The following is a 25,133-nucleotide window of genomic DNA, read 5'->3' as shown; positions in this document are numbered from 1 at the left end:
TTGGTAGTGTGCTGCTTGATAGTCATGTCAATTACATATCTGGGCATAACATTGCAAAGTGATATGAAATGAGGAAGGAGCAAGTAAGGACCGTAGTAGTGAAGACGAATCATCAGCTTCAATTTATTCAGAGAATTTTAGGAAAGTGTGTTTCATCTGTGAAGGAGACTGCATATGAGTCCTGCTTGAGTTTTATGGCTCCAAATCAAGTCAGATTGAAGGAAGATATTGCAGAAATTCAGAGGCTGGTTGCTAGATTTGTTACTGGTAGGCAAACACAAGTATTATGGACATGCTTCAGAAACTCAAACAGGAATCCCTGGAGGGAAGGCAACATTCCTTTTGAGGAACTCTACTGAGAACATTTAGAGAACCAGCATTTGAAGTTGACTGCAGACTGACTCTACTTCCACCGGTGCACATTTTTCTGAAGGACCACATAAATTTAAAAAAAAGAAAAAAAAATAGGACTCATATGGAGGCATAGAGGCAGTTGTTTTCCTCTTGCTCTATTTGCGGGTGCAACAGGAAAGGCAGTGACTAGTAGTGGTAAGGGTACCCTCTGTCAGGCACTGTGGCTTGTGGAGTATGTAGGTAGATGTAAAAGTGCAGTTGTACCATGTTTTGGACTACATGTTGAACTGTAGGTCCCTCTCTAACTGGCTGTCCAGGTCGGTTGAGGGGTGGGAAAAAGTCGAGAGCACACCAACATGCCTAGTAATGCAATACAGTGTTCAGACCAACGTAAAGGTTGCTCTACGGTGTAACAAATGCAGCATAAAAGTGCTTCACTGGCAGGTGGCCTTAGCAGTTAAGCTACTGACACAGTCCAATTTAACTAACTCTGCACTTGCCAGTACTCCCCATTGTATGACTAAGTTTCATTGCAACAGAAGAATTGTACTCTTACTGAGACACAAGTTCATAAACTAACAAATAACTAAAAAATTTAGTATTAGTGTCCTTGTCTGAAAACACTCTATGATGTGATGTCCACACTACTCTAGTAACAATACTCTTTGCAGCCAAAGATGTAAGAAAATTGTATTGTCACCACAGTGACTGAAAGATATGCAACTATGTCTCAATAGCATACATCACAGATTACAGTTGGGCCTGATGATAAAGTGTGCACTTGGAAAGATTGTGGGATCTAGCCCTGATTGGACCAAAGATTTTTCTGGCTGCCTTTTAACCTAGCATTCATCTCCAATGATGTGATAAATAAATAAATAAATTTTCCAAAAATGACACATGCTTCAGGTTCCAATTTAAACTGTATACCCCCTTGCTGCAGTGGAATAATGGGGGTAGGTTAACTGAAAGACATGCACCAGCAATTGAGCCACATGAAATTATCATCATCATCATCATCATCACCACCACCATCATTTATTACTGGCATTGACATACAGAAATTCACATGTCATGTAATACACATACGCAATGCCTGCATTTAACTGTAAGACTTCAATAAACAGTGGCAGATCATGTATTTGTGTCAGAAAAGGATGATAGCTTTAAGCCACACTTTACTTTCTTACAGTTAATGATGATAGATACTATGAAATGCCAAAAAACTAACTAACATAGTTTGACACTGGGACAAAATCAATCACATTGTATGTGTACTGATCAACTAAAGAGTAGAGGAGGATCCTCTTTAAACTAATAAATGATCTGTACAAAATCTCATCCTCCAAAATCAACAAAATTTCGTGTGGAGGCAAATACACATAAAAGCATCATAGATGAAACAGCAACACAATCTTAAACATACTGCATAGCATTGGCATGTCGGTCAACACAACACAGTGCAACAAGGATAATAAATCACACACGAAACGGCTGCAAATATGACAGGAACAACCACCGTGTTTCAGCAAAATACCTTTGTGCCTCACATCATTGTGACACAAATTAAAGTAAAAAAGCATGTTTGGAAAGATTTACTACACTGGAGTCATGTTTTTATTTTATTATTGCATTGAAATCCAGATTTTTCAAAGGGTGTAAGGAAATGAAAGTAAGGATGAAGTGTGCATTGACAAAAAATCATACACAGCAATTTTTCTAAGCTCTCTTGACTGTTGAACCTATTTTTCTAGAAGGTGTGTCAAGAGCACACACTTTATCAGTGATGTCCAATGAAAACAAGTCAACAACTGCAGGTAAGAAAAGCTCTCAAATATCTTAGTTTCATAGTGAATCGAAGTCCCTAAAAAATTTATCATTTACAAAAATATATGCTTGTTGCAAAAGTAAATGTGTGACTATATATAAAAATAAAACAATTAACAACATAGTGATACACAATTCTGCAAACTGAAACAAGTGACCTGATATGTCACAGAACAAAATCATGTATCTATTGCATGTTTGTATGTTGTTTGTTAAATATTTACCTGTTATTCTTTCAAAAATTATGTATATGTAAAGTATTTCAACATAACTTTTATTTACACATCATTCATATTTTTGAAACAAACTGACAAAATGTATGCTACAGAAATCAACTGGTTGAAGGTACTTAAGTAATAAACCACTACAAAACACCACATTGTGTAACTGAACTACTGCTTTACAGCTGAACAGAATACTTCAAGCTTTCATCCCAATTCATTTGTGGTGTCATGTTCTGATAAATCATAAGCATTATCTACCTTTTATGTGGATAAAACCACTGTGTTGATAGTAACTTATATGCTTCATTCAATGTATAAGTAACGATCAATATTTTATTTTTCCCTTAAAAGTGAAGGCATTTCCTCCTTACATACTTTTTCTTCATTGTTTTTTATTCTGTACCATAACAAGAATTCATTTGGCGTAAAATATTTCAGATGAAAATTACTACTGAGCTAACATTAGAAATTGTATTTTATGTAACTGTTAATTACGTGTGTTAGTATTTGGCCATATCTATTTATTGGTCATATAGGGTTGCCAAATGTAAAGCTTTGGAATCTGCCTCAATGTGATTTGTTTCATATGAATATCAACATAATACATTTGTTTTATTTTTGATAAAGCATGAGTGATTCGATCAACCAATCAAGGGGAGGGGGGGGGGGAGGGGAAGAAAAGGCAGCTGATATCTGGCGTGCACCTTCAGCATAGCTTTAAGGCACTAAACAGCCCTGTCGCTGAAAGCTTATTAAGATAAAAGTGTTGAAAATACATTACAATGTCACTTTGTTTATGGACAGAAAGTGATAATGGCCCATGGCTTTTTTTTTAGTTAATGTAAAACATTGTTAGGGAATGTTAATAAAAGTACCACAAAATGTTGGAAGGAAAACCAAATGCATGAGGAGAGGGAGGATAGAGGTTGCTTCACTACAACTGAAAAGCATATAGAGGAGGAAAGGCATCACTCTTCAGGAAAGCTGAAAATAAAGCATGAAATGTGCAATGAAATCAGAATGAATCAAAATCCCAACATTTCTGGGGTGAGAGCTATAGAAAAAAAGACAGAAGACAGTGATTACAGAAAAAGTTTTATACAGCCAGAAACATTTGCCATGAAACAATTTTGAAAGCATTCATTACCATGGCAAAACAGAGCCATCATACTGGAGGAATGCTCCTTGATGTTCCTTGCCCAATTTGAAGAGTGTTTTCACTATCTCTGCAGCACTAAATTCTACAGTAAGATCGGCTTCTTTTCCCCCCATATCAGTTTTGACCCAACCAGGATGTAAGGTCATTACAAGTATGCCATCAGCAGCTAATTCATGGCTAATAGAACGTGTTGATGTGTTCAAAGCAGCCTGAAAACAAAACAAAAGAAAGCAATTTAACTGGACAGTTCTCAGTAACTTTAAAATTGGTGTTGGAAAACATGGGGTTGGATAAAAATATGGAGACACCACAAGAAATGCATGCTTGAACATAAATGCAGAAGTTGACAGGTTGCACTCTTATATTTGAACATGAACAGTACCTGTAGAATGTCCTAAATACATTGCAAGTGTCAGTCATGATCAGAGCAGTGTTCTGAGTCATTGTAAGTGCACTATGTCAGAGCTAAAAGAATTTGAATTCAAGCAAATTATTGGTGCTTGTAAGGTGGGTGGATCTGTAGCCACAGTAGATGAAGCTTTATACCTTATATGGCAAAAGTGGAAAAACATCATACATACATACATTAATCCTTGTTCCATAGGTCATGAATACAGCATTTCGTAATGATGTGGAATGTGTCACTTTGACATAAGTTTTCTGTACACAAAATAATTAATTAATACGTTTATTAACTACTTCATATCTAAGAATTCATCTATTGAGTAGAAGGAGTTGTCATTCAGAAATTCTTTTAATTTGCTTTTAAATGTTCGTTGGCTATCTGTCAGACTTTTAATACTATTTGGCAAATGACCAAAGATTTTTGTGGCAGCATAATTCACCCCTTTCTGTGCCAAAGTGAGATTTAATCCAGAATAGTGAATATCATCCTTTCTTCTAGTGTTGTAGCTATGCACTTTGCTGTTATTTCTGAATTGGGATGGGTTATTAATGACAAATTTCATAAGTGAAAATTTGTATTGTGAAGGTACTGTGAATATCCCGAGTTCCTTAAATAAATGTCTCCAAGGTGACCTTGGGTGGGCTCCGGCTATTATTCTGATTACACGCTTTTGTGAAATTAATACTTTCTCTCTTAATGACGAATTACCCCAAAATATGATGCCTTATGAAAGCAGTGAATGAAAATAGACATAGTAGGCTAATTTATTGATATTTTATCACCAAAATTTGCAAAAGCCCTAATAGCATAACTAGCTGAACCTAATCGTTTCAGCAGATCATTGATGTGTTTCTTCCAATTCAATTTCTCATCAATGCACACACCCAGAAATATTGAGTGTTCTACCTTAGCAACAGACTTCCGTTCATAGTCTATATTTATCAGTGGTGTTATGCCATTTACTGTACAGAATTGTATAAACTGTGTTTTCTCAAAATTTAGTGAGAGCCCATTTGCAGAGAACCACTTAATAATTTTCTGAAAGGCATTATTTGCAATTTCCTCAGCTGATTCTTGCTTGTTTGGTGTGATTACTATACTTGTATCATCAGCAAAAAGAACTAACTTTGCATCTTCATGAATGCAGAGTGGCAAGTCATTAATATATATTAAGAACAATAAGGGACCCAAGACTGAACCCTGTGGGAACCATTCTTGATACCTCCTCAGTCAGAGGACTCTGCTGGTTTTTGTAGACTATTTGTACTGTTAATTTCAACCTTCTGCATTCTTCCAGTTAAGTATGAATTAAACCATTTGTGCACTGTCCCGTCCCACTCATACCACAATATTTAAGATTATCTAGAAGAATTTCATGATTTACACAATCCAAAGTCTTTGAGAGATCACAAAATATCCCAATAGGTGATGTTTGGTTATTCATTGCATTTAATATTTGATCAGTGAAAGCACTACATCACAACACAGACGAAATTGTGTGCTGAGTGACTGCGACAGACTGTGCCTTTGAAGAGGACTGTGATGAAAAATAAAGAGGATGTCAAGTGCAAAAGTCACTGCAGAACTAAATGTTGCACTAGCAAACCCTGTTAGCACTAAAGCAACGCAATGGGAACTACATGAGCTGGGAATTGCAGGGTAAGCTGGAATTCCAAAAGCATGTAACAGGAAAAATGTTGTGCCGATGCCATACAACTGGGACTTTGAAGCAAAGGAAGAAAGTCAGTTGGTTGGATGAGCCCTGTTTTACACTGTTTCCAAGTTATAGCCTAGTTTATGTCCCCAGAGTGAAACATGGTGGCGTTTTTGTGATGACATGGACATCCATAGTGTGGTATTCCATGGATCCCATGGTTACTCTGCAAGGTCACACTACTGCCAAGGATTATGTGACCATTTTGACTCATCAGATCTATCTCACAGCATGATGTTTGTTCCCCAGTGGTGATGCTTTGTTTCAAGATGACAGTGCCTCAGTTCACACAGCTCACATAATCCAGAACTGGTTTTGTGATTACAAGGACGAGTTATTGTATCTCTCCTGGCCACCACAGTCACAAGATCAAAATATTATTGAGGCTTTATGATCTACTTTGGAAAGAAGTGTGCATGCTCGCCATCAACCTCTGTCATCGTTACCTGAACTTGCAACTGCTTTCCAGGAAGAATGGTGTAAGATTCCCTTGAAAACCATACAGAACCTGTATTTATCCATTCCAAGATGACTAGAAGCTGTTTTAAATGTCAACTGGTTTCCTATAACATAATGAGCCTGGCAACATGTTGTGCGTTTGGTGTGTTTCTGTCCACCCCCTGCATAGTTATCTTCCAGACTGTAGCAATTTTTTACTTGAAGGAAGCTCATATAAAGATGAAACTGTGTGGCTACAGCTGCTTTAGACTGCAGTCATGTGTGTGTGAGTTGCAATTGCATGAGAGTGAGTGAGTGAGTGAGTGAGTGAGTGAGAGTGTGTGCGCGCGCGTGTGTGTGTGTGGGCGTGCATACATGCGTGCGTGTGTGTTCTCTATTTTTGATGAAGGCCTTATGGCCCGAAAGCTTTATTTGGAACAGTCTTTTTGTTGTGCCTATCTGCGACCCAGCATCTCTGCTATATGGTGAGTAGCAACATTCCTTTTGTGAGATTTAAAACTTTCCCGGCGTACATATTGTTACACAAAATTTCGGAAGAACTGCCAGATGTTTGCAACTTCCTGCCACAATATTTCAGTGCAGAGTCTTCTGGCCATCTTCAGTATCACCTGAAGATGGCCAGAAGACTCTGCACCAGAATATTGTAGCAGGAAGTTACAAACATCCAGCAGTTCTTCCAAAATTTTATGGAACAACTTTCCTTTTCATAATATTGTTTCATTACATTCTGGATGTTCCAAACTTGAAGAAACTCATTCCTGAGAGAGCATGCTCCAATATTTAAATAACATCAAATGTTCTCCAAAACATATTTACATTATATTAATAAGAAAGTTGAAGAACCTGTTTCAAAAGTGGACAAAATTATTAGCATATAGCAGGATGGGAGCCTACTTTCTTTGATTCTGCAACTCTACGTCTGTAAGCACAATACTATGGTGAAAATATACAACTCTCAACAATATTATTATACATTTCTGGATCTCCCGAAGGCATTTACTGCTGTTGTCTCATTAAAACCCATTTTTTAATACAAGAAGGCTGCAAATGGCCATTCCAGCCAATATAAAAGTGGATAGTGTCACTAGAGCATCTCAAGAATGTGGACGATGCCTAGACTACACGTTTGACAGCAGGATGCCAGCTAGATGAGTTCAAGAGTGGACAAATCATGTGGTGTGGTTAATTTAGTGCTGTCTTCTAGCCGTATGTGACATCTGGGAGTTTTTCAGGTAGAGAGCTCGCTGCTGTTATCTTTGTTTTCAAGCAATATACACCCATACCCAAATGCTTTATACATCATTGAGACATTTCCTTTATCATGGGAGCTTAAAATTTTATGAATAAATTAAACACTCTCAACTATAAAGTTCCACAGTATGGCATAGTCAATACATCTCTTTAGAGGCATTTTTTAATATGTTCAGGTTTCTACTACCCTTCAGAACATATGTATTTAAAAGTCAGCCTCTTTCGAACATATCTAGTACTTTGTGTGTTCATTCATTTAAATGAAGAGCTACTCTTCAACTAAGTTATTTTGATTTCATTACATGATTACATGTGTTGATGATGGAAGAATTTAAATGAATCTATAGCAATGTTTCTGTATGTTCTTGTTTGCCTGAGCAGTGGTGGGTCCATTACAGTTTCTCTGCCAGACAGCTTCTGTATTGTCTCAGCATGCAGGATGGTTATAATTATGTGAATACCAAAAATATGGTTTCTGGGCTTCTGAGAAATGATGTAGCTTGCTTTAGGCTAGTACTCATCCAAGCAGAAGACAATGTATCAACAGTGAAATAATAGTTCTTAACTGGGATCAACATATCTTATGCTATTTACCAATAGTAGTGTTTCAAAACTCTTATTTCCCTAAGCTACAAAACTGGTTCTTCAAAGATCATTCCCTGGAACAGTATTTCATAGCCCACCTTTCACTGCAGCACAAGGCATTTCTGTAGAGCTACATACACACTGAAGTAGCTTATTGTAAAATGACAGGTGAGACTTACTGGCAACAAAAAGATAAGGTATTTGATTTTGCATTTCACTCAGGACTCAACAACCGTTCGTTGATCTGTGGCAATATCTTTCACTTTACAAACTGACATAAATATTGACATCTTGCTTTTCCTGTTGTCAACATATCCATTAGCTGACCACACACTCAATTCAATTGTTGGTTGTTTTGACACCCACCACTTTCTCTGCTCTGTGGCTGCTGACAGTGTCATGATAAAGACCAATACGGGGTTTCCGACTGCTTTCCTGATTGCATCAAAGATCTGCAGAAAATAAACTGTTGTATACTATTTATCATTAACTGTCCTTTGGTCCTCTAAAGAAATGGTCATAACGTGTTCAGCGTGTAACTGAGCGCTGAGTGATCATTTCCTTGGAAGTGTTTTGTGAATGAACTGCTTTGGTTGGTTTTGGTTAATCTTGGTACACCCAAGCAGTTGACTGCTACTTCCTTTCTGGATCATGGGAAGACATCCAGTTTTGTCTCCTGTTCCGATAATGCACAAGATTTTGAATTTCCTTGGAAGAATTTTTTGAACATTTCCTTACCCCAATTGGGAAGATACTGTTTTTGAGCTTCGCGAAAAACTGTGGAGGATACACTGGGAACAGGTATTTTTTACCATTATACCAAATGTACTACAGCCTTCAATATGCTTAAGAAAGCCTTTATTTCATGGTAGGTAATATTCCAAACCTATTTTCTGGAATGACAATGGATTTTCGTCAACCTTAACGAAATCCATCACTGACAGAAACATGACCATAAAAACGCTCTGCACACCAATTATAAACACTTTTTTACTCAAAGTGATAAATTACAAAAAATGTGCTATTAAGTGAGGTCTTGGCTAAAGTACACTTACGGTGTCTGTGGCTCTCACATCGCATGCCAATGTTAGCATTTTGTTGATGTCAGTCATAGACAACTGAGTGATAGGACATGGTAGCTAATGAGACTGCTGAATCTAATGATAATCTTCCAGTGGAAGATATGAAATGAGTACATTTATTTTCACTATGGAGAATGGAAGAAAGCTAAATGGTCTGACAGACTGCCCTATAGTGTAGCCTGAGACCTGTGTTAGAATGAAATACGACAATTTGGTTGTGTGAGTTGGTGTAAAAACCTAGATGTGCTGGTAGGCTGACTTACAGGAAACCCAAGGCCTAGGTTAGGCTGGAATGTGGCAATTCGATTGTGAGCTGGTGAAGCGAACAAATTTCAACACAGATGTTTGAGTACCATAATACATTGACGTGTAGTGTAGCCCAAGATATATGTTCATTATTGCAATAAACCATTTGGGATAAATTCTAGAGTATGATTCCATCTGTCAGCTTTGACCACTGGCATCATACCAGACATAAAGGTGCAACACACACAAAATTCCAAAATGGCGAATGTGGCACAAAAAAGTAATCACAAATTACTGAACTGCTGAAATTCTTAAAACTAAATACACAAATTAATGGGTCACCCACAGAAAAGTGGAGTTCTCAGTGGGGAGGAACTAAGGGTTAATTCTAGTGTGTGATTCCAATTCTCAGCTTTGAGCCATGACATAGATTAGATTAGATTAGATTAATACTAGTTCCATGGATTAGATTAATACTAGTTCCATGGATCATGAATACGATATTTCGTAATGATGTGGAACGAGTCAAATTTTCCAATACATGACACAATTAAGTTAATTTAACAACATACTTAAGTTAATATAACAACTTTTTCATTTTTTTGTGTTTTTTTATTTTTTAAATATTTTCTTTTATTTTTATTTTTTTAATTTATATCTAAAAATTCCTCTATGGAGTAGAAGGAGTTGTCATTCAGAAATTCTTTTAATTTCTTCTTAAATACTTGTTGGTTATCTGTCAGACTTTTGATACTATTTGGTAAGTGACCAAAGACTTTAGTGCCAGTACAATTCACCCCTTTCTGTGGCAAAGTTAGATTTAATCTTGAATAGTGAAGATCATCCTTTCTCCTAGTATTGTAGTTATGCACACTGCTATTACTTTTGAATTGGGTTTGGTTGTTAATAACAAATTTCATAAGAGAGTATATATACTGAGAAGCTACTGTGAATATCCCTAGATCCTTAAATAAATGTCTGCAGGATGATCTTGGGTGGACTCCAGCTATTATTCTGATTACACGCTTTTGTGCAATAAATACTTTATTCCTCAGTGATGAATTACCCCAAAATATGGTGCCATATGAAAGCAACGAGTGAAAATAGGCGTAGTAAGCTAATTTACTAAGATGTTTATCACCAAAATTTGCAATGACCCTTATTGCATAAGTAGCTGAACTCAAACGTTTCAGCAGATCATCAATGTGTTTCTTCCAATTTAATCTCTCATCAATGGACACACCTAAAAATTTGGAATATTCTACCTTAGCTATATGCTTCTGATTAAGGTCTATATTTATTAATGGCATCATACCATTCACTGTACGGAACTGTATGTACTGTGTCTTATCAAAATTCAGTGAGAGTCCGTTTACAAGGAACCACTTAGTAATTTTCTGAAAGACAGTATTGACAATTTCATCAGTTAATTCTTGTTTGTCAGGTGTGATTACTATACTTGTATCATCAGCAAAGAGAACTAACTTTGCCTCTTCATGAATATAGAATGGCAAGTCATTAAGTTTATGATGTGAAAGCTGTAAGCAGTTCGATATTAAATGTTACCTGTGGTTGTCTGTCTTAATAACTAGCATAAATTATGCTGTTTATTCAAAATATGTCACGATTTCCAAGGTGTGGTTAGCAGGAATTTAAGAGCACAGCTTAAATTGTTGTGCGTGAAACAAGTAGCAAACACATTTGTAATTTGGGTTCTTGTAAATATTTGACTGTTTTTCCCAAATGTGGTATAACTCCTTTTAGGATTTATTTTTTGTCAGCTCTGTCTACTCAGTTCAAGTGGTCCATTCCACATTTTATTACTTTTCATAAGTTCTTATTAGATGTGTAGTGTGATTTATTTTAGGTTTTAATTTTTTTGGTATCACTCTGTGTACTTGAGCTATATAGCTCAATTCTAGTTGTCAATTCCATGTTTCATACTTTTTTGTGATTTTTAGCTACATCTTGTTACTGTCTGTTGTGTTTCCTACATTTTACTATTACTGTTACTCCGAGGTTCTTACAGAATGTGTTACTTTTTGGTAAGTTCTAGCATACAATTGCACCCATAAGTTTATCGCACACTAGAATTGACCCCTATTAGTTTACCTTACTTCCATTTTGCTGAGAATTTTGACAATGTGGTTAAATTCTAATTTGATGGAACAAAATACCAGCCAACTTTATTTATGAACCACAGGAAATTATGAATGAGCTTTCTCCTTGGCTATTGATAATCAATTCAACATTCAATGTATTTAGTTCCCATCATTCATCACATGAATTGCTACCCACATCAGCATACAATGTGGCAGCCGAGGACAGTGTAAGTGCTCTTTTACCCTAAATTGTATTAAAAAAGAATACTTAAAACTATGTGAATACAAAAACTGAAAGAGCTTATGTGAAATCTTTGATAACTAATTAACACAGAGTTAAGAGAATTTAGGGTCCTATGTAGACAAATAATAAAATGTTATGACTTTTCAAGAATTTAATAGGAGAAAACTTCTTGATTCTTCTGTGGGTTATTATGTACCTCTAACAAAAATTACGAGGGCGGTTTGAAAGGTTCTTAGAATCATCATGAGAGGTCAGTGCTAGTGCAATGAGTTGTTCATGTGATACTCATTGGACTGTTGCCTGTAAAAACGTGCCATGTCATTGCTCTTGGAAGAGAGCTGTGGCAGTGATGTGGCTCTGGTGTTGTTCCCGCGTAGTGATTTGCGAAGATGGAAAAAAATCGAGGTTCGAGCAGCGATTGAGTACTTTGTAAAGAAAGGTATGAAAGCAGAGGACATCCATGACGATTTCCAGAATATACTGCTCCTTCATATTCAACTGTTGCCAAGGGGACAAATGAATTTAAATTTTGTTGGGAGAGCTTAGATGATGATCTGTGCAGTGGTTGGCCAAGATGTGTCACTACCCCAGATATCATTGCAAAAGTGCACAAAATGGTCATGGAGGATGGCCGATTGAAAGTGTGTGAAATTGCTCATGCTTGCCAGATGTCATCTGAGAGGGTATACCATATTTTAACTGAAGAATTAGAAATGAAAAAATTACCTGCAAGATGGGTGCCACAACTCTTGACACTGGATCAAAAACGCATGTGAATGGATGCACTGGAACAATGTTTGACATGTTTTAGGAGAAACATACATGATTTTTTGCACCGGTTTGTGAACATAGATGAAACTTGAGTACACTACTATAACCCAGAGACAAAACAACAGTCAAAGCAGTGGAAACATGCTGATTCTCCACCACCAAAGAAAGCAAAGACAATTCCTTCAGCAGGAAATGTCATGGCATCAGTGTTCTGGGATGCAAAGGGCAGTCTGTTGGTAGATTATCTCCCTACTGGGCAAACAATTACTGGAGAATACTATGCTAACCTCCTGGACAAATTGCAACAAAAGATGCTTGAAAAAAGACCAATTTTAGGAAGGAAGAAAGTCATCTTCCAATCAAGACAATATGCGCCCACATGCACGTGCTGTCACCATGGCAAAATTACATGAACTAAGGTATTAATTGTTGCCGCACCACCTTATTCACCTGATATGGCTTCGTCAGACTTCCATCTCTTGTCAAAACCGAAAAGTTTTCTTGGTGGATGAAGATTCACTTCAAACAAAGAACTGATAGCCAGAGCTAACAACTATTTTGCAGGCCTGGAGGAAAGTCAATTTCGAGATGGGGTCAAGGCACTGGAACATTGTTGGACCAAGTGCATTAAACCACACGGAGACTACATTGTAAAATAAAAAAAGTTTCAGTGATGTAGGTACTTTTTTTACTATCCATTCCGAGAACTTTTCAAAAAACCCTCATATCTTTGAAGTCATTAAAGATACACAGTCTTACATTAGTGGTGTGTTAATGGATTTTTTTGATTTTTGGAGAGAAATTGATTTATTTGTCTACATCAATGTTATCTCCTTCAAAATAATCTGCAATAGATACTATACATTAATCCCAGTACTTGTTCTAATCTCCCAAAACACTTCTGGAAGTCGACCTTAGATAAAACTTTCCGCTCTTTTTGTGATAGGTTTTTAACCTCATTCATGTTTATAGGAAGATGGTTCTTTACAGTTTTCTTTATTTTCTGGAACAGAAAAATGGTGCATGGGACACTGTCTGGTGAATATAGTGTTTTCAAATGCCGTGGATAATGTCCCCACAAACCTGTGCATTTTTTTCAGACTCATGCATGCAAATGGTGTTGAATCTGAAAGTAGTACTCCTTACTAGCCTTACTAACCTTGTGGTAAGAACTCATAATGCAGTATGCCTTTAAAACTGAAGAACACAGTGAGCATACCTTCACATTCGTCTGCAAAACATTGGAATCAGTTTCGTGACATCAGTAAGCTGACAAGCCAAAATCATCAGCAATTTCTCTGATTGTGGTTCAGTGAGTGTTCATAACCTTTTCTTTCACTTTTCCCACAATTTCGATGTTCGATGATGTTTCATGGGTGTTTGTCATCTTCAATGTCCTCACAGCCTTTTTTGAAACACTTATACCACTTGTAAATCCTTGTTTAGTCATAACAAACTCACCGAAAACAATACTTGACACTTCTAAAATTTTGCAGCACTTTTTCAGTTCTTACAGCAAAAATTAATATAAATTTTCTGATTAATTTTCATGTAAAGTAAATAATCGCTGTTTAAGATGCTTCCAGTGGATTAAATATCTGTATGGCTAAGTCTGCAGAGATCAATAGAAGGCCTTACAAATCAGATATATGATGAAATTGCTATGAATAATTATGTCATCCAAAAAGAGATATCTGATCAAACTGAATTAGTACATAAGGAATTTCCGGAATCAATTAAGGAAAGTATAGCAGGATATGTACGTAACACCTGTTTTGATAGTGGAAATTTGCAAACCATGGGTGACAGATCAACACCGCACTTTCCTTATGGAGTAATGCCACTGGTGTTCCATGAAACTCATAGCTGAAGAGCTGTAATCAATACAAATGTCATCAAACATAGAGGAATAGATATCATAGGTCCCAAAGGCTTCATATGACCACTGATTACAATTGGAAAATAGGTCAAATTCAGCACAGATCCCTGTGAGACCCCATTCTTCTGTGTACGACATGAGGAGTACTGTGGGATGCAGCAACATGAACACAATATGACAAGTGGGAGTGAAAGCTCCAGTTAAAGATTGGAAGCAGGCCACTGATGCCTCACCCTTACAATAGGATGATGATATGGTAGCAGTATGTTAAGACAACACCTTTTCTCATATGAAAGAGGACAGTGATGTGGTGTTGCGATGCTCAGAAGCCACCTATGTAGTTGACTATATGTGAATTCAGTAGTCAGTAGTAGACTGGCCTTCCTAAAATACTTTCATTCAAGAAAACTAATTACTCTCAGTGCGTTCCTCTCATATGGGTTTTTAGCCAGTTTCAAGACTGCGTCAATTGTGGCTTCCCTTCACTGGGTTGTGGAATCATGCTAATGCTAAATGCAATTATAGATTGTAAGGATTTAGCATTCGCTATCCACAGTTAAATTTTGCTGCATTTGATTCTGGAAATGAGTGTTGTGGCACACAGCCAAAGTGCAGAGGAGTTTCTAGCTGTACAAAGGGACATTATATCATTAAAAATATTGTGAAGTGAGTAGACATTGTTATTCTCCACTCCCTTTTGTGTATTTGCAAACTGGGGGAAATATTCTAAGATGCAGTTGCTTCAGTGGAAGTACACTGCAATATGTTTTGAGAAGTGTAGGGTCAGTAAGAACAATACCAATTGAGAAGTTGCCACTTGGCAACCAAAGGTGAAATAGAACATGGTGCTTATAGTGGCTACATATCTTTCCCAGCATTCACTCTTTGCCATTTTATAAAGTAGCATGCTCAAACACAGAGAGCCTTTTAAAAGTGGTAAGGTTGACCACTGATTTGTGATGCTTGCATTGTTGGAGCACCTGCTATGATCAACAACAGCTATAACAGTATCCTGTATCTCAACAGGACTGGTTAGAGGGAGGTAGTAGTTGGACCCTCAACAAGGAAAAGGGTATCATTAATTCTGTTATGAAAAACACAGATTGCTACTCACTATACAGGGTGAGTCACTAACTACTGCCACCTAGAATAACTCCGAAAGTATGATAGTAGCTGAAATGTTTGTGGGACAACGGGGGCCATAATATGACATTGGCTTTTTGTTACTAGGTGAGGTCACATCAGAGATATGAAGGTCAACTTCGCTTTTTTAAATGGGATGCTATAGTTTGGTACTTATTTTCTGATAGCAGCTATCTAGACAAATCCAATGATGTGTATGAGTAAGGTCTTTGAAGGTCAACGAAGGTCCAAAAGGTGGCATGAACATCCATTTACAGAAGGTGTTCAAAGTGATGACCACTAGTATCAATGCAGTGCTGCAATCTTCTTATCATGGGTTGAGTGGTATTCCTTATCACATCAGCACTTATCAAAGCACATGCTCTGATGATTCTCTCTTGTATATCGTGCACATAGTAAATATTCGCTGAATACGGTGTGTCCATCTAACATGCCACTGACATTTAAACACCATTCGACGTTTTTGCAATACAACACTAATCGGAACGGTAAGACTAGTATCATCAAATCAAGTGAATGTGAATGATGTATTCCTTTGAAGAACAAGTCGATATGTTTCTCATTTATGGAGAATGCCAATGAAATTCATTGGAAAGCTAGAGACTTATACAATGAAAGATATCCTCAACGTACTCACCCTACACGTCATACATTTAAATATGTGTATGATAAATTGAGAACAACTGAATCTTTAATGCATCAGAAACATATCCATCAAAGGAAAGCTACTAACGATGAAATGGAAACTGGTAGTCTTGCCACTGTGGTTCGAGTTCCTTGTGTTAGTTCACGTCAAATCGCAAAGGAATCTGGCATGAGCCAGAGTAGTGTTGTTCGTGTTATGTATTGCCATAAGTATCATCCTTACCATATCAGTCTCCACCAAGAATTAACTGGTACGGATTGTTGCATTGCATTGAATTTGGTGGATGGGCTCAACTTCAGATTCAGAGGGATGACACATTTATTAATTTGATTTTATTTACTGACAAGGCTACATTCATGAACCATGGAAATGTTAATTTGCATAACATACATTATTGAGCAACTGAAAATCCATGTTTGTTGTGGCAAGTTGCACTCCAAAAACCGTGATCGGTGCATGTATGATGTGGGTCTTCTGGAGGACAGAATTATAGGCCTCTATTTCACTGAAGGAAATCTTAATGGTAGGAAATACACCACATTCCTGCAAGAAACATTAGGTCTGTTATTGGAAGAAATACCTTTAGGAACAAGGAACAGAATGTGGTATCAACATGATGGATGTCCGACACATTATTTGCTGATGGCTAGAAATGAGTTGCAGAGACAATTCCCAAATCATTGGATTGGATGTGGAGGAGATGTGTCGTGGCCAGCTCGTTTGCCAGACTTGACAGCTCTAGATTTTTTCTTGTGGGGATTGATAAAAGACATTGTTTATAAAGATGTACCAACTACACCTGAAGACATGCAAGAGAGAATTGTCAGAGCATGTGCTTCGATAAGTGCTGAAGTGTTAAGATACCACTCAATCCATGATAAAAAGATTGCAGTACTGCATTGATACCAATGGTCATCACTTCAAACACCTTCTGTAAATGGACGTTCATGCCACCTTTGTGACCTTCGTTGACCTTCCAAGACCTCAGTGCTATGCATCATTGGATTCGTCTCAATAGCCGCTATCAGAAAATAAGTACCAAACTATAGTATCCCATAAAAAAAGTTGACCTTCATATCTATGAAGTTGACCTCACTTAGCAAAAAAAACCAATGTCATATTACGGCCCCTATTGTCTCATACAACATTTGTCCCACAAACTTTTCAGCTCCTATCATACTTTCGGAGTTATTCTTGGTGGCAATAGTTAGTGACTCACCCTGTCTAGAGCAGACACTGAGTTGTAGACAGGCATTACAAAAGGACTGTTAATCATTTAAGCTTCCTGACAACAGCCTTCTCCCAAAATAGAAAACACACACACATTCACAGGTCACACGACTACTGCCTCTGGCCAGCTTAGAGACACTGGTCACCATGCTACTCACCACATAGGTATCTATCCTTTCATAACACTGTTGTTATTCCATTCTGGACTTTCCATTGTCTGTATCATAATTTTTTTTTACTTCTGTTGTTGTGGCAGTTGTGCCCTGTAGCACATCAAGCATTTTCCCTTGTAGTGTAGCATCAAATATTAGGGTGACAATCAGCTTTCCAAAGAGCCTATTTGGGTGGTCACTCATTCTCATGTTAATGTGGAAGGAACAGTACAATCAGAAAATGAACGCTGTTGTAGATGATGTTTAGGTAACATTAATTTGGATTTTAAATGAGTTATTCTGCTGAGGCAGTTATTCATACATTGACTGGCACACAGCATTTTTCAGTGATGAAATACGGTAATACAATTGAGAACTTCTGTGAGTTATCCAAGGCATTTGGTTTTGTCAATTCTAATATTCTGTTAGACAAATTAGAATCTTATTGAATACAAATACAGTACACATCTGGATCAATTCTTACATCAGAAAAAGCTTGCCAGTGCCAACTATACAAGGTTATTTGTGTAATTCACAGAATGATGCCACACATGGGTACAAATTAGAGGATGTTTCTTCAGGTAGGGCGAGTATTACTGTCATGCCATAGAAGCATTGGCAAAAGAAATTGTAAATGACATATTAATGAAAGTTAATAACTGGTTTTGCATGCATGTGGTTACTTTATACATTCAAAAATTCTGGACAAGGAAAAATGACCGCTACTACAGTCTAATGACAGAAAAAAGTGTTAACTGCACAACTCTAATATTATACCTGTGGAAGCAAAATGTCTTACTGAGTCGTTAGGCTTTTAAAGGCAGATTAAAGATATTTCTCCCTGACCATTTCTTCTATACTGTAGAGTTAGCTTTTCCTTCTTTGTATGCATATCCATTTGTTATCACATGATTCATCTTATCTTTGTTCACTGTCAAGTATAGAAGGAGTTTAGTAGTTGACAATTTTTTATATTCTCCAATCAAGATATCATATTCTGGCTCTATTTCTTTAGCCTTTTATTTTACCATCTAAGAGCAACTTAGTACCAGCATTTTGGATTTTACATAAGGTCACCCAAAGAAATAGGTTTTCTTCTCTTTGCAGCATGTAACAATTTAAGGTCTTTAGTTACGTTTCAGAGAACTCTTTTACGTGCTACTTATTCTGTCATGAGATTCTGAGAAGTCAACAATAGTGGGACTACCTTATAACCACATAATAATGGTGAACAGGTTGCAAATTTTACAAATCAAATTCTGAGAGCAAGTTTAAAATCTGCACTGCTGAGGACATTCTTATATTTCGTAACAGCATTACAAGTGATTTCTGTTTGACATTTCATCTCCTATCTATTGTGTAGTCTTCAGAGAGCAGTGTATGTTGATATTTAAACTTGCAATCTGTATCTGCAGGACACTACTCCGACTCACGTAGAGTTTCAGCAGGTCACTTTCGAAGTAGGTCACTTTTGCCCATGGGCACAACCTCATTATCATGTATAAACAAAGCAACATTTCTGAAACATAGCAGAAGCTTGCTAATAAACTGTTGCTTGGATGATTCAAAAGCAGCTGTAGGCCTGACAGCAGGCAGTGCAATCTGTTGCAAACGAACATTACTGGTACAAAGTAGTTCTTCTGGTCTACAAAGAAATGCTTGCTGTACAAGGATCAGGAAAGCTTACAAGTGAATGTAATAAGGTAGGCTTATTGTAAAACTAATAGAAGTGCACAGCACCTTGCTCTCTCTGTAACCATAATATCCTCCAAAAGTGTTTCGTGACACTGAACCAAGGCCAGAGCTAATATTGACAATGGCAGCTTTCCCAATACCCAGCTGAGCAGATGCATTGTGGCTTGCAGCTTTCCTCAAGAGTGGAACCAGAGCCTGCAACAGTGTCACCAAAAATTTAGAACTAAATGTCATTTAGATTATAATCTATTGTTTGGTAGTTGTTATGCACTCAATGGCCATTTAAAAGGAAAAATACAAACCAAATGAAAGAAATTCCATCTGCAGACTTCTGTAACACACAAATGGCTATAAACACAATCCATCTCTTGTATTATTACAGAAGAGTTTAGGCTTTTCAGTGGTACACTTGTATCGTCAAAGAACAATGCAGTATTTAAAAGCCTTTCATGAAATACAGGTTGAAAAATGGAGCGAACAAATCACTGAATTTTACATCTACATCATACTTAAGTGCCTGGCAGATGGTTAATTGAACCACCTTCACAATAATTCTCTATTACACCAATGTCGAACACTGCACAGAGAAAATGAACACCTATATCTTTCTGTGCAAGGCCTGATTACCCTTATTTTATTATGATGATGATCGCTTCTCCCTACGTAGGTTGGTGTCAACAAAAGATTTTGCATTTGGAGGAGAAAGTTAATGATTGAAGTTTCATGAGAAGATTCTGCCGCAACGAAAAATGCCTTTGTTTTAATTATTCCACCACAAATGCTGTATATGTCAGTGACACTCTCTCTCCTGTTTCTCTATAATACAAAATGTGCAGCTCTTCTTTGAATTTTCTCAGTGTACTCCATTAATCCTATCTGGTAAGGATCCCACATCCCACAGAAGTACTTCAAAAGAGGACAGACAAACTTAGCGTAGGCAGTCTCTTTAAAAGATCTGTTGCATATTCTAAGTGTTCTGTCAATAAGACACAGTGTTTGGTTCGGATTCCCAACACTTTCTATCTGTTCTTTCCAATTTAAATCATTCACTATTGTAATTCCTAGGCATTTAGTTGAATGTATGGCCTTTAGATTTGACTGATTTATCACAAACTAAAATTTAAAAGGTTCGTTTTAGCACTCATGTGGATGAACTCACACTTTTCATTATTTAGAAGCAATTGCCAATTTTTGCACCGTACAGATATCTTTTCTAAATTGTTTTGCAATTTACTTTGATCATCTGATGACTTTACTAGACAATATACAAGACAGCTGCTTAGATTGACTCCTAAATCATTACACAGATAAGGAACAGCAGGGGGCCTGTAATACTACCTTGGGGAATGCAAGAAATCACTTCTGTTTTACCTGAAGACTTTCTGCCAGTTACTACAAACTGTGACCTCTCTGACAGGAAATGACGAATCCATTCACATAACTGAGGCACACAATTTGACTACAAGCCACTTGTGAGGTACAGTGTCAGAAGCTTCTGGAAATCTAGAAATATAGAATCAATTTGAGATCCCTTCAGCACTCAACACTTCATGTGAGTTAAGAGGTAGTTGTGTTTCACAAAAACAATGTTTTGTAAATCTGTGGGTAGAACATATTGTCAACCCATGACACTCATGTACTGACGAAGTGACTGCTTTCAGGCTGGTAGTGAGACACAGAAGCAAGGAATGGTTATAAACATAGCCACTTCTGTAGCTCTCATTCAATTAAGGTAATCTTAATTGTGAAGGATGCAGGCATGCAGCTCAGGGGCATTGGATAGTTTAAAATGTTTCTCCTAGAGACAAGTACAGATTTATCCTCCCTGTGTTAATAGTAGTAGTTCCTCCACATGTGACTTGAACCAATGGATAGAGCTAGGGAAATAAGAGTCCACCAAGACAAAGACACCAGTTCCTGTGTGAGTCTTATACAACTGAGGTATGGCGGCTTCCCCTAAGGTTATCCACTAATGACTCTTCTGTTTCCACAGCCACCCACCCCATTGGCATGCACCATACCTTGAGGTTTAGGTTTTTTTTAATAGAGTTTTCTACCCTCTTTCAGATATGGTTAGTTAAACCAAGATTCCAGTTCTCTGTGTCACACAATGTTCCACCACCACATCACATGGTGTTCACTGAAGGTTCAGCCAATGAATGCTGAAGCCCCAGAGGTGCTCACTATTTGGCATGACCCACGAGGCAAGTGTGGTTTGCTGAACGCCACAGACACAGTAAGCATTACCACCCTGTAGCACTTCCCCAGCCTCCCACCACACAAGCTGTAACCTGGTACCGGTGGACAGCATTTTTTTTACACCATATCACTAAGATCTTTGTTATGTAACAAACTTTAGTTTGTTATGTTTAGATTTATGTAAAAGTACAGTGTCCTGAGTATGCCACCAACTCACGTAGTAGGTTCCAAGAAAACTGATGTTTACATAATTCTGAAGTGTGTTAAAAACAATAACTGAAAACTTGAAAATTGAATAATATGTGTAATCTATACTACTACATAATGACAAGACTTTTTGTTACCAAACATCTGAAGAAGTTCTTCACCAATTTACTTCAAGTTTTTAAATGGTATTCTAATAAACATTTACACAGAAATAAGCTAAACTCTTTTTAAACAACAATGTATGAATATTCTGTTAAAACTGACTATGAAAAGAAAATTTTTTGCTGTGTCATGAAAGATGTAGTTTTGTTTTCTTTCTTGCAGTCAGTTTTAAGTATGGTAATGGGGCATTTAAATCATTAGACAAATTGTTTCTTCCACATATATTATTTTTTCTTATATATAATTTTAAACAAAAATTGTTTGCACAACAAAGTGCTGTTTTGTTTTCTTCCTTGCAGTCAGTCTCAACAGAAAACAGGAAGTTGTATGTATTGCTTAGTGGCTTAAGACTGGAATATTACTATGCAATCTAATTGTATGAATCTTTGTAATCCTACTTGTTCACAGATTAAAACCATGCAAAATACTGTCAATGAAGCTACAATCCTCACATATCCAACAGCCAGAGGTCTTTCTCACACACCATATACCAATGATCCCATCTGATTTACTCATTCATTTCAAGCAACTTCAATTCCAATCAAGGTCTCATTTGCAATAACAATAAACAAGGCTCAAGGCTAGAGAGAGGGGAGATGAGGTGATGGACAGAGAGGAGGAGGGGGGGAGGGGAGGAGTAATGGACATAGACAGGGTGAAGGAGCAGGAAGAGAAAGGGAGGAGGTGGTGAACGGAGACAGGGGAGAAGGAGATTGGGAAGAGATTAGCATCCATATCTAATTCCCAAACATGTTTAGCAATTGCATAGCATTACAAGGTTTGATAGTTGATATAAAAAACCTTGTCTTGGAGTCAATTTTAAAGCATTTTTATTATTTTTCAAAATCATAAAATAAATAGAAATTCTGGTAGAAAATCACAAAAACAAGGTAGACTGACAATCCCTTTTGATTAACTTAGAGATTAGGCATGTCATCATAATATTTGACATGTACCAAGTGCTATCCAAAATTTTTGGGGCTGGTGCTGCCATCTGTTGAAAAACTTACCTTTGGACTAATGGTCACCATTACCCTCAAAGTAGTTCCTATCTGCACATACATACTGATCCCAACACTTCTGCCACTGGTCAAACATTTTCTGGAAGTCCTGTTCTTTGAGGGTGATTATCACCGCCAACAATGCTTCTTGAATCTTCTCTCGAGTGTTGAACCGATGGCCTTGCAACTTGAGTTTCAGTTTTGGGAATAGCGCGAAGTCGCAAGGTGTCAAATCTGGCAAGTATGGTTGGTGGGGTAAAACCGCCAAGTTGTTTTTTGCCAAAAAGATCCTGGTGAGCAAGGACGTGTGACAGGGCGCATTGTTGTGATGCAGCAGCCAGTTTCCTTGATGCCAAAGTTTGGGCCGTCATTGCCGCACGTTTCTACAGAGCCATCGCAAAATGTCACAGTAGTACGCGGAATTCACTGTTTGGTTGGGTGGGATGAATTCTTTGTGCACAATTCCCTTGGTATCAAAGAAAACAATGATCATGCTCTTCACCTGTCTCGCGTTTTTGGGTCTTGGAGAGCCTGCACTCTTCCACTGGGATGATTGTTGCTTTGTCTCTGGGTCATAATCATAAATCCAGCTCTTGTTGCCAATGATAACCCGTGACAAGAAGGTCAGATGCGGTCTGACGAATGTCCGTGCACACTTCAACACACTGTGTCTTCTGATCGGCAGTTCAGATCCTTGGCACAAATTTTGCGGTGACATGATGCGTGCCCAATTCATAAATCAACAGTCGTTGACATGTTCCATAACCAATGCCCATTTCATACACATGTCTTGAATGGTTCAATGTCGCATGAACGAATTGTTGAAGTTTGGCAACAATGTCTGGTGTTGTGCGGCTGATGGGCCTTCCAGTGTGAGCATCATCTTCGACATCTGTACTGCCTACCCTGAACTGAGCATGACACTCAAAAACACACATAAAGCTCATGCTCTGCCCCCAAACACTTGTTTAATCATTGAAAGGGTTTCCGTAGCACTTTTCCTGAGATTCACACAGAATTTGATACACACGCACTGTTCTGTTCATGAATCCATTGTAAAATTGCCACACACCAAACACAGAGTATTACAGAAATCACAGTGGACACGCAACATGTCCTCCCAGCTAAATGCCACTCCGCACACTGACTCATCAGATACGCAGCTCTCACCACCTAGCGGTGCAAAGATCTACTACTCCTACTTTCCAGATGGCAGCACCAGACCCAAAAATTTTGGATTACACCTCATAAAATCATGAAGCTGTGCCAATTTTTAACTCTGAAAATGTAATACTTCAAGGTACGGTATGTTATAATTACACAAATTTGGAGGAGAAAGTCTATAACCAGCTCTATTTAAAAAGTTACAGTATTTATGTTTATTTAAGTAATAGCTTCACATTAATCCATATTCTCTGAAAACCTCCGTAACCATGGAAATTTTGACAACTGTTTAAGATTACAATTATGAAAGTTATGACTGATTTTTTTATTATGAGAGGGGGCTTTCTTAGCACTTGTGAGCATTGCTCAGAACACTCTGGAGCAGCCAGTCAATAGTAGTTGGCTGAGATAACGTGTGTTAACTATTAGTCTTTGTGAGGAGCATGTTTAAGTCAGTCATTCATGATAAGAATCTACATGGTGAGCCTCATACGGTTGCATTACAGATACAATGTCTCGGATGATAAAATTTTAGTTTTTTTAAGTTTGAAATAATTGACTGTTTGAATTATGTTTAAAAGAAACTCAGAGTAACTTCTATATAAGTGCGTCTTGAATTTTGTATTTCGATTAAGCTTTTGTGGGCCAACTGTATGGTATAACATGTAGCAAGCAGAATATTACCAGAGGTTTCCATATTGAAAGTAGGTCCTTTACACATAATTCCATTCACCACATGGAACATTTCAAATTAGAAAATCTATTTCAGTTGCACATTCCATCTCTAACAACTCCATAGGGCAAGCTATAAGTATTACTAGTAAGTTGCAACAAAAAATCCCATATGGGGACAATGTAAACGGACTTCGCATTGAAATCTCTTCCTCACTATTGTGTCACACTTTCTGATGGACCAAAGTGGAGAGTCACAGTCATGAAAAAGAGTTGTTGCAGTCTCAAGAACAGACCAGTGATGAATGATTAATTTTATGGTAATATGTTATTGTGTTTATGTTTGTATGTTTTTGGCTAGCAGGTACATAATGAGACAGGATAAGTGGCATAAATGTAGATGTGAGATAGCAACAGGAGAATGGAAAATCCTTGGCTGACAGTCATCACCTACAGTTGAGAAGCTGGCCACTTGAATGGCCAATGACAGCCATCCACAAAAAAGAGAACTATCATTAAAAAGGGTTAAAAATCATTCTTCTGTTGACTGAAAATAGTT

The 25,133-nt window shown here is 37.4% G+C and overlaps 1 protein-coding gene across 1 annotated transcript in view; it reads right to left on the bottom strand.

Annotated features, from left to right (window-relative positions):
* Positions 1 to 1,474: 1,474 nt before the first annotated feature.
* Positions 1,475 to 25,133, bottom strand: part of LOC126190619 (C-factor-like) — a 49,784-nt gene continuing 26,125 nt past the window's right edge. The window contains exons 4-5 of the mRNA XM_049931036.1: positions 19,215 to 19,364; positions 1,475 to 3,773 (exon numbers count right to left, since the gene is read on the bottom strand). Coding sequence (XP_049786993.1) covers positions 3,549 to 3,773; positions 19,215 to 19,364 — 375 coding nt within the window. The 3' untranslated portion in view covers positions 1,475 to 3,548. The remainder of the gene's footprint in view (positions 3,774 to 19,214; positions 19,365 to 25,133) is intronic.

The sequence above is a fragment of the Schistocerca cancellata genome, chromosome 1 (genome assembly GCF_023864275.1).
Source record: "Schistocerca cancellata isolate TAMUIC-IGC-003103 chromosome 1, iqSchCanc2.1, whole genome shotgun sequence".
Classification (NCBI taxonomy): domain Eukaryota; kingdom Metazoa; phylum Arthropoda; class Insecta; order Orthoptera; family Acrididae; genus Schistocerca; species Schistocerca cancellata.
The sequence above is the reverse complement of the archived record's forward strand: the minus strand, read 5'-3'. Positions and strand labels throughout refer to the sequence as shown.